This window comes from Rhinolophus sinicus, chromosome 12 (assembly GCF_057876585.1).
Source record: "Rhinolophus sinicus isolate RSI-liver-muscle chromosome 12, RSI-T2T, whole genome shotgun sequence".
Lineage (NCBI taxonomy): Eukaryota > Metazoa > Chordata > Mammalia > Chiroptera > Rhinolophidae > Rhinolophus > Rhinolophus sinicus.
In genome coordinates, this window is record NC_142512.1 from 38,226,369 (window position 1) to 38,240,671 (window position 14,303).

At 43.7% G+C, this 14,303-nt stretch overlaps 2 protein-coding genes and 2 non-coding genes across 4 annotated transcripts; all 4 read right to left on the minus strand.

The window, feature by feature from the left end:
- Positions 1-1,850: 1,850 nt before the first annotated feature.
- On the minus strand, positions 1,851-1,922 carry TRNAC-GCA (transfer RNA cysteine (anticodon GCA)). The gene has a single exon. It is a non-coding gene; the product is annotated as a tRNA-Cys (tRNA).
- A 1,456-nt stretch (positions 1,923-3,378) lies between these two features.
- SPMAP1 (sperm microtubule associated protein 1) lies at positions 3,379-6,355 on the minus strand. The gene is made up of 3 exons (XM_019740582.3): positions 5,992-6,355; positions 4,498-4,597; positions 3,379-3,629 (listed from the first exon to the last, which is right to left on the minus strand). The coding sequence occupies exons 1-3, from the start codon at positions 6,205-6,207 to the stop codon at positions 3,472-3,474; spliced, it is 474 nt and encodes a 157-aa protein (XP_019596141.3). The 5' UTR covers positions 6,208-6,355; the 3' UTR covers positions 3,379-3,471.
- A 2,031-nt stretch (positions 6,356-8,386) lies between these two features.
- Positions 8,387-12,434, minus strand: RPL23 (ribosomal protein L23). The gene is made up of 5 exons (XM_019740689.3): positions 12,360-12,434; positions 11,692-11,775; positions 11,291-11,419; positions 8,656-8,769; positions 8,387-8,542 (listed from the first exon to the last, which is right to left on the minus strand). Exons 1-5 carry the CDS (start codon positions 12,370-12,372, stop codon positions 8,460-8,462), a joined length of 423 nt encoding a protein of 140 aa, XP_019596248.1. The 5' UTR covers positions 12,373-12,434; the 3' UTR covers positions 8,387-8,459.
- Positions 11,528-11,660, minus strand: LOC141569050 (small nucleolar RNA SNORA21). Its single transcript, XR_012492444.1, has one exon. It is a non-coding gene; the product is annotated as a small nucleolar RNA SNORA21 (small nucleolar RNA).
- Positions 12,435-14,303: the final 1,869 nt, after the last annotated feature.

Consider the following 14,303-nt stretch of genomic DNA (forward strand, 5'->3'; position numbering starts at 1 on the left):
GAGAAACAGGTCATGCGGGAGACTTATCAAGAGAATCTAGAAGACAATGGAGATTTGCAAACCTCTGAAAAATATTTTCAAGAATTCTATTCCCAGATAAACTACCTCTCAAGCATTCAGGGAAAATAAAGATATTTTCAGACATGCAAGGCACTCAAACATTTTACTTCCCATATATTCTTTCTCGGGAAGCTCCTGGGGGTTATTTCCCACATATAAAGGAGGAAACCAAGAAAAAGGAGGACATGATCCAAGAAAAAAAAAGAATCCAACACAGAAGAGAGGGAATGGGAATTCCCAAGGCACCAGCTGGGTAGCAGGTCTAAACAGCCTGAAGCTCAAGAATGGAAAGTGTCAGGAAGACTAGCTTGAAAAAATTAATTTTATAGCTTTGGACCAGGTGAATAATTGTACTGTGAGGCTGTTGAAGAATTTGAAAATAATTGTCAGCAGGCACAAAGAAAAATACACAAAAAAATGAAGTATTATCTTCAGAAAAAAATTTCAAAAAAGGAAATGCTATCATGGTAGGTATTATAGATTGACTCAATAGTAAATAGTATTTATATGATCATGATAATGTGAACATAATTGATTTAATACAAAAGTTTGACCTAATTTGACTGCTGGAATTGGAAACTGATAAATTATCACACTCTCTCTTTAAAATGGTTTCTTCGAGGAGAAAAAAAGGGTTTGTGGTGATATATCCATTTTTGCATCCAAATGCTCCTTCAGTTCTGGGGAAATATTCATGTTGTCAAACTTGGTGAGGTAACACAACTTCTTCCTCTACCTGGTGTAAATAGGCACACGCGTCAGACCACGGCTCAGCCAATCAAATGCTTCCACTTGGCATTTTGAAACTCAAGGAATTGTGCTGAAGATGCAGGTGCAGCTAGAACAATATCCATGGTGTAGTGACAAGTGCCAGAGTTGGTGGCACCAGCAGTAGACACTTCCAGGGACAGGACCTGAGCAGAATTTCCGTTTGGCAGCCACTCATAGTTAACTGCTTTCTGAATTAGGTTCTCCAGCTTTCCATCAACTCTGTATCTACCATGTCTCCAGTAGACTGCTTTTCTGCTTAAAGCGGCCAGAGTAGATATCCATTCAAAGAACTGACAATGAACAACTAAGAAGAAAGTGCCCCTAACCCTGAAGAGAGGGGATTACACAGTGATACAAGCAACAGGTTAATAATATTTTTCAGGGGGGAGGGGGGTTGACACAGTGTGAGGGATATAAATGATAAACGTCTAAGTATGACTTTGTTTTGTGCACCGGAAACTAATAATAAAAAAAGAAAGTATACTAAAATAAAATAAACAATTACTATTTGGAAAAAAAAAATTCTTCAGATCAGGTAGAAATATCCCTTCAAATTGTGGGGAAGCTTCCATTAGAAATTATGTCTGGAAAAAAATGGGTAGGTATTTTCAAAAGATATTTTTGAGGTACAAACATTCCTCCTCTGACAGCTGTGTATGAATGGTGTCAACTACCACTAGACTGAAAGCTCCCTGAGGACAAGGACCCTCTTTCCTCTTTTAATTCACAGCAGCCTTGAATGTACTAAGCTCTCAAAAACACCATTTGTATGAATGCTGTTATCTTTACTATCATACATCAGACAGATAGTTTGTATTCACAGATCTGACTTAATCTTAGATTTAGAATCTCCTAGGGACTTGTTTTAACTGAAGCCCAGCATGGTGCTCCAGGGCCCTCTCCTAAGTGATCATTTGTAATGTGGAAGTAATTTGTATTTCCAGTCAAGAATGAATTGTGAGAGTTCCTTGTCTTCTCTAGTATTTACTTCTATTTAATGGATGTGGAAAATGGAAGGAAGGGGGCACCCGGATTTGAACCGGGGACCTCTTGATCTGCAGTCAAATGCTCTACCCCTGAGCTATACCCCCATGACCTGTTGTCCTGCTCCTGCTTGTCCACTTATGGTGACTCAATACAATCAGGTTCCACCCACGCTAGAGCTCTGGCAAGCTTTGTGTTCTTAAGCTCCACCTTCTTTTGTATCCATCAGCTGTTTTGGCTTTTCTCCTGACCCCCAATACACTGGGTGGGGCACTTGAAAACTACAGCCTGGAAACTAGCTGAAAAGGAAACTGACATAGCAGTAGTAGGGAAAGTGTCCACAAACACAGTATTACTGTGTCAGAATCCTCAGGCTAAAAAGCAACCCAGATATCACCTTGTTCATGCCCTGCTTCTTGTAGTCACACAACAGCCTAGCCAACTGTCCCCCCCCGTGTCTTTCCTTAAGGAAAGAAGAGTCTGTGAGACTGTGCCTTTCTGGGACTTTGTTCCATCCTTATGTTTACACCTTATGTCTCTCTGTCTGGTCCCCAAAAGAAGGTTTGCAGCCAAAGACGGGTAAGATATCTCACGGGAGATACAACCTAAGCCAGGCGGAACCGAGTGGGGACCCCCAATGAGCTGCCTTAGAAAAATATGGGAAGGGGCCTTGCCTCCCCTTCCCCCCCGCCTGGGAAAAGCTGTTGCCGGCTCTGGCTTTTCCCTGGCACCTGTTTGTGAGAAAAGTTACAAAAACAATAAAGATCAGTTCTCTCCACTTAGCTCAAGGGAACTGTTACAAAATGAGAGACTTGACCCCCAGAAGGTACATACCTTAATTAAGACATTGTGGGACCTTGTGCTTCAGCTGTTGACTGACAAAGGGTGATTGAGATAAATATTTTTCTGTTATGATGTGAGAGTTTCAGAGACCGTGTACGAAACAATGTTGCTTTCTCTTGTTTTTGTATACCTACTCAATACAAACCCCCAGTCGGCCTTATTCTGGGCTCCAGTCCTCTGAGACTGAGAGACCCCTGGCCTTCGGAGAAATTTAACTGCATTAAGTCTCTGTTTCTTTCTTTCTTAAAAACAACCCAAACCACCCCTTCTCGCACCCTCACTGCCTGTGTTGCGCTGGACGCGACAGCTTCTTGATGAATCTGAGGGTGGAATGGAGAAGAAAAATGTCAATTCTTTTGGATGGGATGACTTTCATGAAAATCAGGAAATCCTTCTCAGGGCAACCAACAGCCAATCCCTGTGTCTGCAATGCCCGCTCTGTTCTTGATGGAAACAGCCACCTTCTGACCTGGCCCTGCTAATACCTGGGAAAGAGCTTTGTTGAGATCTAGGTAGTATAGTTCCTCCTTATCACACCAGCAAGAGAGAACCAAGGCTTCTCAAACCTGGCACTCGTTATCATGAAATATAAGAGCACAGGCCTGAGACTCACTTTCTCCTCTCACCACCTCTCCATTGGGTAGAGAAGCTGAGGGTGGAGAAACTAGCTTGTCCCCTTTTCCCAACTCAAGGAAGAAACAGCACACTTGGAGGCACAAACAAAAATTTTTTTTATGTAAAATAACATTGAGCGTTCATCTAAACATCTGTCATAGAAATTCAGGTGGAGAGGTGTGAAGGGAAGAGCTGCTGTTAGAAGAGAGGGAATTGGGTGACCTCTCCAAAGACAGATGTGTGCTGGCGGAGGGCTGGGGTGTTCCTGCGATAGCCAAACTGACCATTGAACCCTCTGGTCTTTTTCACATTGGCATTGTAGTAGTCATGCCCCATCACCTGCTGGAGGGAATACCCTTGTGGGTAGACAAAGAGACCTGAGCCTGCATTCAGCCCCCTCTTTGCTTTCCCCACCCCCATAGGGCTGGTATCAGGATGCCAACCCAGCTATAGTCACCGTGTTCCCCATGTCCGGCTGAACCCTCAATCCTCAAATGTCTTGAGCTAAGTGTTGGTGAAGTCAAGGAGATAGATGGCTTTCCAGAAACCCAACCTCATACCAGGAATAGCGTGCAGGAGGAGTGTGAATATAGTACAGGAGGGTTAGAAACTTCTGGGCTTGGCTGAACTTGCCTTGCTCCCAGGAGAACTGAGAAAATTTCACCCTTGCCTCTGAACCATCTGGAGAAAATAGATAAGTACAGTTTGGCCAAACAGTACGAAGGGTCAGGGACTCAGAATGCAGCCAAAGAGTGGTGGAGTTGGGGTGGGAGGAGGGTTCACCCCGTCAGAAAAACCCCTCTCAACTCTCCCTTTTCCATTGCCGCTTAATTGGGCCTGGAAAATGAGCAGGACACAGCCTGCTCAGGAGCAATGAGAGCAACGCAGGCTTTAGAGTTGGAAAGAGTGGAATTCCAATCCTAGCTCAGCCCTTCTCAGCAAATCACTTTAACTTCCTAAATCTCAGTTTCCCAGGCTGTAACATGGGGATAGTGTGAGGGTAAAAAGCAGCTGACATACAGCAGGTGCTCAGTAACTAAATATAGGAAGTACTGTGACACCATCTGCTCATGTCTGAGAAGAAAAGCTGGACGATGCAGTCCCTGGTGCTCTTACCCCCAACTAGGTCTCTCTAAGGCCCAATTTTTCTCTCTGAACTATGGGGTGCATACCACTCTTCCTAGGTGGGGACCATGGGGAGGCTGAAAACAAGGTGGCACTTGCCTGCCCCTGCCCAGTTTCTCCTGTTGAGGTATCTTTGTCCTTGCCCGAAGATGTGGAAATAATCCACTATCCAGCCATCCCTTCCTGTACCGCCATGATCCTGAGAGTGAGAGAGAATACAGAAGACTGTCAGCCACCATGCTCAGAGATGAATGGTGCAAACTCCCCTGAGGCTTGTTGAGGGGAGGGGGCAGAGGTCACAGCCAGGGGTAACAGGGCCAGACAGATTAAATATACTTATTGACCTATTGCCTCTCCGGAGAGGCAGTTTAGCTTCATACTTAAGTGCTCAGTGTCTGCTGCCAGACAATCAAGTTCCAAATCCAGCTCTGTCACTAACAAGCTGTGTGACCTACGCCAATGGCACACCTTTTCTGGACCTCCATTTCCTCATCAGTAAAAAGAGGGTTGCTATGAGATTTAAATGAGATAGTTCAAATAAAGGGCCTGGCATAGTAAAGCTTTGATAAACATTATCTACATTTAAATGAAAATAATACCTACCACAAATGCTGGTTGTGACCATTAATACTTATAAAATGGAATATACAACAGTTTCAAAAGTGTACACCATACTATTTTCAAGCTTCTAACTACTCAAATTTTTCTTTTTTTTTCTCCTCCAGACTCTGGCTCCTTCTGTTATAAAAGTTACATGAGTAGACAGCAAGTACACACTTAAGCATGGCACACACAAATATGTGTTCATGTATATTATATGTATTGAACACACGTGCACACACACAAACAGCCAGGACCACAAAACCCCTTAAGATTTGTTCACAGAAGAACTACTACGTCATATCGATACCATTGTGACATATGTGGACACCAATATTGGAGGCAAAAGTGGTGAAAACAATTGGAGCCCTCAGCAAATAGCCTTAGAATCTTGGATCCCTGGGAAGAACTCTGCTGAGGAGGGGCAATACCCCCAAGCGAAAGGTCTGGGGAAAAGAAAGGTCCTCAAAGGTTTGGGAGGTTTCACTTGTGTCAGCTCACTGGTCCAAGCAAGGGAACCCACCCAGCAACTATCGAGTCACCACTGGACATAGGCGGCGGCTGGTGGGTCTAAGCAGTTTTCTTTGTCTTGTTCACGGAGGTCACACGGATTTTCGAGCTTTTAGAGAATTTGCAGTGTGAGGTCATCCCACAATGCATGTTCCTGACATCAAAAAGGACAATGAAACCGATTTGTTTGTGAGAAGCGGGCTTTGAGCCTGGTCCCCCAAGCTTGCAGAAACCCAAAAAGAGATCATTCTCAAGTTCAGGGTTAGAAGGTGATTCTGTGAGCCCAGTGGACTCGCGCTCAACACCATTATCACCCCTGCCAGTTCTGGGGTTTCATTAAGAAAACAGGATGTAAGTGGGGGAAGCCTCCCTGGTGGTGAGGACCCAGGACTGAGACTTCCTGGTTTGAGACGTTGTCCTGGACACCAAAGCCAACCTCTGAGGGCATCGACAGTGGGATGATACTCTGGGCTACTCCTATACCTGATCAGTTTTCCGCAAAATGGGCGGAACCACGTGGCTCTTGAAGTACCGGGAGGCGTGCCAGTCCTGCTGAGCGTTGTAAGGTGGGATCGCCGACCAGAGCTTGGGCCTCAAATGCTCATAGGTGCGGGCTATGGTGCTCACGGCCACGCCATCCAAGATGAAACTCTTCTCCAACCGCAGAGGGCACTCGCAGCAGTGTGCCATCCCAAACATAGCAGCCTTGGAGCCTCGGTGATGCGAGTGGAGAGTCGTAGGTGGGGGCTCCCCTGCGCGTTGTTACGCATTGTTACGTTGTCAGGAGCCATGCGACACAAACCCTATTGTCCCTATTCAATGGGGTAGGCTTTTAGAAAAGGCTGTGGGAGAAGTTGTTTGCATGGCCCTGAGATGACGGATGACCAGGAGACTATGCAAGAGGAATAGGAGATTGAAGGGGAGAAGAGGGTATTAACTGAATGTGGGCCTTTTGAGTGCAGTCAGGTCCAACTTCCCAGCTTTTAAGAGCCAAGTTCTCCGCTCCCATTGTATCATACACATTTTCCCACCTTAGTTGGGTTGAAAAAGCTTCTATGTACCCAGAATGGTTCAGAAAGAGGTCAGATAGCATCTACTTCCAACTCTTATTTTACATACTGGAAGTGAAAGCTTAGAAATGTTGGCATATTCCTTAAATCCATTTAGTAGCAGATCCAGAACCAGAATTCAGGCCTCCTGACTTCCAGTCAGGTTCACTTAAAGTACCTTCCCCCACCCCACCCAATTCTTTTCCTCAGCCAGCATTCCTCCTCCTGTTAAGAAATTTGTAATACTCAAAAAAACAGGTTGACACATTACCATATTTTCTCTGGCTAATTTTATGTATGTACTCATATACCGGGACACAGCAAACGTCAACAATAATTTTTCTCTAGTTGCTGTGACTACAGATGATTTTTTATTTCCTTCTTTAAACTTTTTTCCTCCAATTTTCCCCTTGAATAATAAACCCTTATATAGATGCTTTACATATCAAAGCTCCTTATACAAACTGCTCCTCACAGAGGTGCAATTATCACTTTACAAGCTCAAGGAAGGACTTTTATATTCACTATTAGTATTACATAAAGGCACATGTATTAATTAGAAAAAGGTGTATAAACCTATACACAAAAATCACTAATCCTGACAATTCCATACTCAGGCTATTTAATATTTCTACAATATGACAGGAGACCCAAATCTGAAATCACAGGTACTTAAGTCTAAAATAGTTTAACTCCATTCTATTAAACCTTGGAAAGAACCAGGAAAAAACCTGGACACAAGAGAATGGGGAAAGATGACAGGCCTGGCCCTCACACCTCATATTTGAAGCAGAAAGGTGAGAAAATTTAACACAGGAGTATGCCTCACACAACAGGGTAAAATTGATTTTCAATAGAGGACTTGGGGGCTTCACGTCACATTAGATTTTAAACTCACCAGGCTGGAGGATGCCTTAGTAGAGGGAGCCAAGTCTCTTTTAGATTTCCCGATTTGTTTATTCCTAAAATCAAGACCAGCTCACTCTAGCGTACTACTTCTCAATCTCCACTGCATCTTGGAAATCTGGGCAGCTTTAAGTACTGATGCGAGTCCTACCTTCACAGTCTGACTTAATTGGTCTAGGATATGGCCTAGACTCATTTTTTAACTCCTCAGGTTGAGAACCACTGTTCTCTAGTTTTGGTCCATTCCATTCCTAATCTTGGACAAAAGGGTAGTAGTCGTCTCACCAAATGACTATGTACTAGTGTCATCACATATACTAATCTTCACCCTTGCATTATACCCAACTTACAGGTAACATTTCAGGCTGCGTATTTTCAGATACTAGACACACAAACACAAACTTTCTCAAATTAGGGTTTAAGCAGATATTAAAACATTTTGATGGAAAAAAAACCTGCAGATATTAACTCAAGTATCTTCCTTCCACAAGAGCAAATTTACATGTTAGCTTTTACATAAACTCATTTATGCATAAATTTACTCAAAGAAAACCTGTAACTGCAAGTGTGCACATATGCACGTGCACCTGGTTTTTACTCACATCACTCCTTGGATTCCAGGAGTAGGTCTAGGATCTGACCACTCTACCTTTTATCTCGAATACCTGCAGGGCAGTTACCTGGGGTAAACTGTCATCAAGCAGTATTTGCAATTGACTTTTAAGGACTTCAAACCCAAATAACTAGTTTTCATAGTAAAAATTATAAAGTCCCAAAAGTCCTGTACGATCGATCACTTAAGTGCAAAGACTGTCTCTTTTTTCATACATGCCCACAGAAAATCTGCACTGACTAGTTTCATTTTACAAAAGAGGCACGGGTTAGATGGTTTAGTGACATGTAGAAATAAACAGGAAGGCAAGTACTGACACCAAATAATTTTAATGTTTGTGGTTTTTTTTTTTTTGGTTTTTTTTTTACAAATACACCGAAGAATCATGCAATGCTACCAGCATTGGATGCAATCCTGGGCCACAAATCTGCACACTCCTTTGCAACTGGTCCTGTGATGGCAGAACCTGTATAAAATAAAATGAGGCAATCAATAAGATCAGAGGGTCCTTTGCACTCCTTGATTCAAGAGGTAAATCATCTAATCTCAAGGATCTAACAAACAAGGTGTATCCCTTACCTTTCATCTCGCCTTTATTGTTTACTATAACCCCTGCATTATCTTCAAAATAAAGAAACACGCCATCTTTTCTCCGATATGACTTTCGTTGTCGAATTACCACGGCTGGATGTACTAAGAGGGAAAAAAGTGCAGCGGTCATCAATCAGTTAGGTCCCAGTGTCACAAGAAAGCTTACATGTTATCTAGCTTCCCAGCATTTCCCACTTGCACAGCAAGTATGCAGGAAACTTGCTAAGCACTTCCTATACTTTTTCCCACTTTACTCTCAACAGGTGGGTATTGTTAAGATCCTAGTATCACAGAACAGGGAATGGGTCTCCCTCCTCAGACCGAATGAGTGCAGAGGCCAAGCTGTTAACTCAAATGTATACACATTTTAAGACATGAAATAACTGCATTAAAATTGTAATACTCAATATATACCGATAACAAAAGAATATAAGTTGTGTGCACATGTTTTTGGCACCCCGGGTATATCAAAACCTTCAAGTTCATACCTTGATCTAAAAATTACTGCTTGTAAGAATTTGTTGTAATTATGTCCCATACCTTAGGTTTTACAAATATAAACTCATTTACACACCAATTTACCCAAAGAAAACCCGCAACTGCTAGTGTGCATATGTACACACACACTCCCCAAGTCCGTCCAGAATCTTACTACCTCATCTCATGTGCGTTTCTAACTGCAGGGCATAAAAGCTTTTAGAGCAAAAACTTGGAATCAACCCAATCAATTATGTGGGTCTGTAATTTCTTTCATATAGGACAATCACGTACAGCAAGAACGGGTTATGGGAAGGTAATGGTGCCATTTACATAGGAAAGTTCACAAGCAAATTTTTTTTTGCATACAAGTCAGGAAAGGACCGACAACGAAATATTATCAATGATCATCTCTTGGAGGTCTAAGAGTTGGGTGACGGAAATTCAACTTGTATTTTTCTTCTTTTTTTATTGGAGAAAGAGAACAGGACTTTATTGGGGGACAGTGTGCACTTCCAGGGCTTTTTCCCAAGTCAAGTTGTTGTCCTTTCAATCTTAGTTGTGGAGGGAGTAGCTTAGCTCCAGGTCCAGCTGCCATTGCTAGTTGTCTGGGGCACAGCCCACCATCCCTTGCAGGAGTCGAACAGGCAACCAGCAACCCTGTGATAGAGGACTCACTCCAACCAACTGAGCCATCTTGGAGATCAGTGGCAGCTCAGCTGAAGGTGCAGTGCTCAGTCTTAGTTGCAGGGGGCGCAGCCCACCATCCCTTGCAGGAGTCGGGCAACCTTATGGTTGAGAGCCCACTGGCCCATGTGGGAATCGAACCAGCAGCCTTTGGCATTAGGAGCACGGAGCTCCAACCACCTGAGCCACCAGGCTGGCCCTCAACTTGTATTTCTTGTGTAATTAACTATTCAACTTAAAAAAACAAAACAAAAAACACTTGCATTTATTTTAAGTGTATTTTTCCAGGACCCATCAGCTGCAAGTCAAGTAGTTGTTTTAATCTAGTTGTGGAAGACGCAGCTCACACTGGCCCATGCGGGGATCAAACTGGCAACCCTGGTGTTACAAGTATTGTGCTCTAACCAACTGAACTAACTGGCTGCCCCTATTTAATTTTTTGAGGAACCATTTCCCAAGATCAAAAGTTAACTTTTTCAACCCTACCTACACTAAAGTGAACACTTCCAGAACTTCAAAATGAAGCATCCACTGCACTTGAAAGAACTAGTCAGACATACCTAGATTTAAATTTTGACTGATACAAGGTAATCTTTTGAGGTTTAAATTTTCCTATTGTAAAATTGGGGTAATAGTTACCATTTCCATAGTCAAGATCAGACACTGTAAATACAGGACTTTTTTAAAGGACACGGAGGCTGGCTATCCTTGAGTCAAGTACTGTCTATGTATGTAGACAGCCTCTGATCAAGTTTTTAACAAGGACACACACTGACAAGTAACTAATGTTTACTGAAAACCTCCTATGTTGGGCCCTCATCTACTTAAAAACCATTGAAATGTTCACAAATGAATCTAGCAGATAAGCAAATCCACACAAATCCAGGACTCCGGTCTTCCAGTCCTGCCCCTTTCCACATTTCCGTGTGACACACACACACACACACACACACACACACACCGTGTTTCCCCAAAAATAAGACCTGGTCGGACCATCAGCTCTAATGCGTCTTTTGGAGCAAAAAGTAATACAAGACCCGGTCTTATTATCATGTTAGATAAAACCTGGTCTTGTATTAAAATAAGATCGGGTCTTGTATTAATTTTTGCTCCGAAAGACACATGAGATGACGGTCTGGCTAGGTCTTATTTTCTGGGAAACACGGTAGTTAAGTGACAAGACTTACATTTTTAAAAGATGAACCCTGGCTTCAGAGCAGCAACTACATTTGAGCAAGGGGGCAAGAAGGAATACAGTAAAGCCAGATAGGGTAGAGAATGGTCTCTAAGACAGCAAGAGCAGAACTTCAATTGCAGCTATTATCTCACACCGACTCTCAAAGGAAATCAAACTTCAAGAAGCCTTGAGAATGGTAAAATTATTGTCCTATTTTTCAATAAAGGGAGGAATCTGCAATTGTCCACCAAGAGATAAGGAGGGTTCAGCTTATCTTCTTACCCTTCTTTCTGAGCTCTGGTTTGCCTTTCTTGACTGTGGCCATCACCATGTCACCCACACCAGCAGCAGGAAGTCTGTTCAGTCGTCCCTTGATCCCCTTCACAGAGATGATATACAGATTTTTGGCTCCTATAGAAGGACGTAAACAAAATTTTTTTTGGAGGGCTGATCAGGCAGTTCTGCGGTGTAACATTTCCACAACACCTCCACAGCCTCTCCTTCCCCCAAGGTGGTACACCTTGTCACACCACCGATTGAAGCAAAACAACACATGTTGCCGCTTCACCCAAAAGTGGTGTTTTTACTTTGCCCTTTCTTGACGGCTCGGTGGGTCATTAGCAAAAGGCCCAATGAGTGCTTTTAAAAGGGCGAGTCTGGCAGGGTGCAGCCGAAGATCTCACCTGTGTTGTCCGCACAATTGATCACGGCTCCTACCGGAAGACCCAAGGAAATCCGGAATTTCGCACCAGAGGACCCACCACGTCCTGAGTACGAAGGAAAACAGGAGACGTCATTGTCCAGTCGTGGTTCGGAGCTCCCTCTACATTTTCAAGGTATAAATTCATTCGCATATGCTTTGGGAAGCGGTACATTATAGATTCGCTGTAGGAATCTACTATTCCCTCCACATGTGCCACCCAGTTCTCTTGGCAAACAGCCAATTCCTCACTATTACCACCCTTACGTTCAGAGGAAGGGATCTGGACGGCTCAATCCTAGCTCCAACTTTTGCAGCACGGAGTTCTTCCTGCGAGGCGTTAGAATGCGCAAGTCCCCCACTCAGAGACCTAAGGCAGTCCAGCTTCAACCCCTTAACTGCAGCGCTAGGCGCAGAGCGATCCTGCGGGGTTCGTTCTAGAATCATGTACGGATTCTGCTAGCTCGACTCTCCAGACCTCCCCACTGCCACTTTCGAGGGCCCTTCCAGTGCTCTCGCGGTGTCCCTCCTCACTCTCTCCGGCCCGGAGGAGAGGAAAGCGCCCCAGCTGCCCATGGCTGCCGATCCCGGCGATGCCAGCAGCCACCGCGCGGCAGATGGTGGAGGATTCCCCCAAAGCCAAAACCTCACCTCGCTTAGACATCTTGAACGCCGGAAAAGGACAGAAAGGAAGTAGTTACAGAGGATGCTGGGATATGAACTTTGCCGCCCCGCCCGCTCTGGTCACGTGACATGGAGCATTTGCTCAACCCGCCTCCTCCCCTAAGGCGCGGTCTTATTACGTAGTAAGTCCTCCAAGTGGGTGGTGGTTCGGGTGAAGGCTCCCCGAGCGAGTGAAACCTTGAGTCTCCTCTTTACAAGCTCGAAAGTAGTTGGCAACACAGAAGCCTTGGTTTGTTAATTTACCCAACAATATCTTTTGAGCACTTAATGTCAGGGACCTCGCTGGATACTAGAGGTTCATAAATGAGTAATACATCTGTGTTGTCTAAGCCCCCCCCCCCCAAAGAACACAAGGAGTGGGAGGGTGAGGGAGAAAGAGCGCTCGCTAAATGGTCTCGTTGGGATGTGATATAAGAAGTGCCAGTCTAGCACTACAGATAATTCCATATATATGTGTGCCTGTTCCCATATCCGTCTGTATTTTACATATCTTGATTTATTATCCCTTTCACAGATTCAACCTCCCCCATTCTTCTGGTTTCTTTCCTTGTGTCAGTATATTCATTTAAATATAAATTGAGTGTCCACTTTGTGCCAGATACTGTCCTGGGAATACACAGACTTCATCAGGGACCTGAACAGATCAACATTCTTGCCCTTCTGGAGCTCACATTCTGCTGGCGTGGCAGTGAAAGTGGATATTAGACACCAAACAATAGATCTAATAATTGAAGTATATAGTATGTTAGACGGTGATTAGTATTATGGAAAAATAAAAGTAAGACAAGGTAAGAGGGATCAGGAAGTGGAAGGCAAGGCAGATTGCAATTTAGAATAGAATGGTCAGTGTGGGCTTCATGGAAAAAGTTGACATTAGATATTTTAAGGTGAGGGAGTCAGCAATACCAAAGTCTAGGCAATAAGCAGTCCAGATAGAGCAATTAGCTAATAAAAGGCCCTAAGGCAGGAGTATACCTGAACAAAATGAGGACCAGCAAGCAAGACAGGTGTGACTGGGCAGCGATAAGTGAAGGGAAGAGTAGTAGGACACAAGGTCGGAAGTAATGGAATCATATCATGTAGCACTTTGGACACCATTATGGACTTTGGTATTTGTGGACTGAAATGGGGAATCATTTCCCTGTTTTAAGCAGAGGGACATGATCTGACATATGTCAGAAGGGTCACTCTAATTGAGACTAAACTGTGGAAGGGGACACAAAGATATAAGTAAGGAGATCTGTTAGGAAGCTCTTCCAGTAACCCTGAGAGAAATGATGGTGGTTCGCACTCAAGTGGTAGCAGTAGCAGTAATGACTGAAATTATACTCAAAATTATGTAAACTGAAATTATACTAGAAAGGTCAGCATACCTAGCATTTCACACTGGGACTATTTCTACCTTTTCATTTTTTTCTGAAAACAAGTTTTATTTAAATAAGGATTTAAATACCTTACATAACATTAAAACTGAAGGGGGGAAATCAATTTACTTCACATGGCGTTAGGCAACTGTTACTAGAAAGTTGCAAGCTATTTAGCTACTTACATGACTGACACATCAGTTTGAAATTTGTTCCCTTGTCAAAAGTTTTACTCTGATACAAGGTTGGCCTCACATTCTGGTGTTTGGACATCGATTAGCTAGGATTTGTCTGGTGGAAAAGAACTTGGTGGCAAGCCAGATGTCCTATTGCCTCACTAGAGGGAAGGTGGCTGCTTTAAGCTCCACCCACCCAGTCAGGATGGAGACACCAAGGGATCTTTGACCACCGGAGGCTGCAGTTGCTGTCTTGCCCCAACTTCTCTCCTCTCAGCTTCACCGAAGGCTGTTCAGGTGGTGACATTCTCTTAGGGCAGGGAACTCTGCAGAGGGAGATCCAATGAGCTTCTGGCCAGACAGAGCCACTG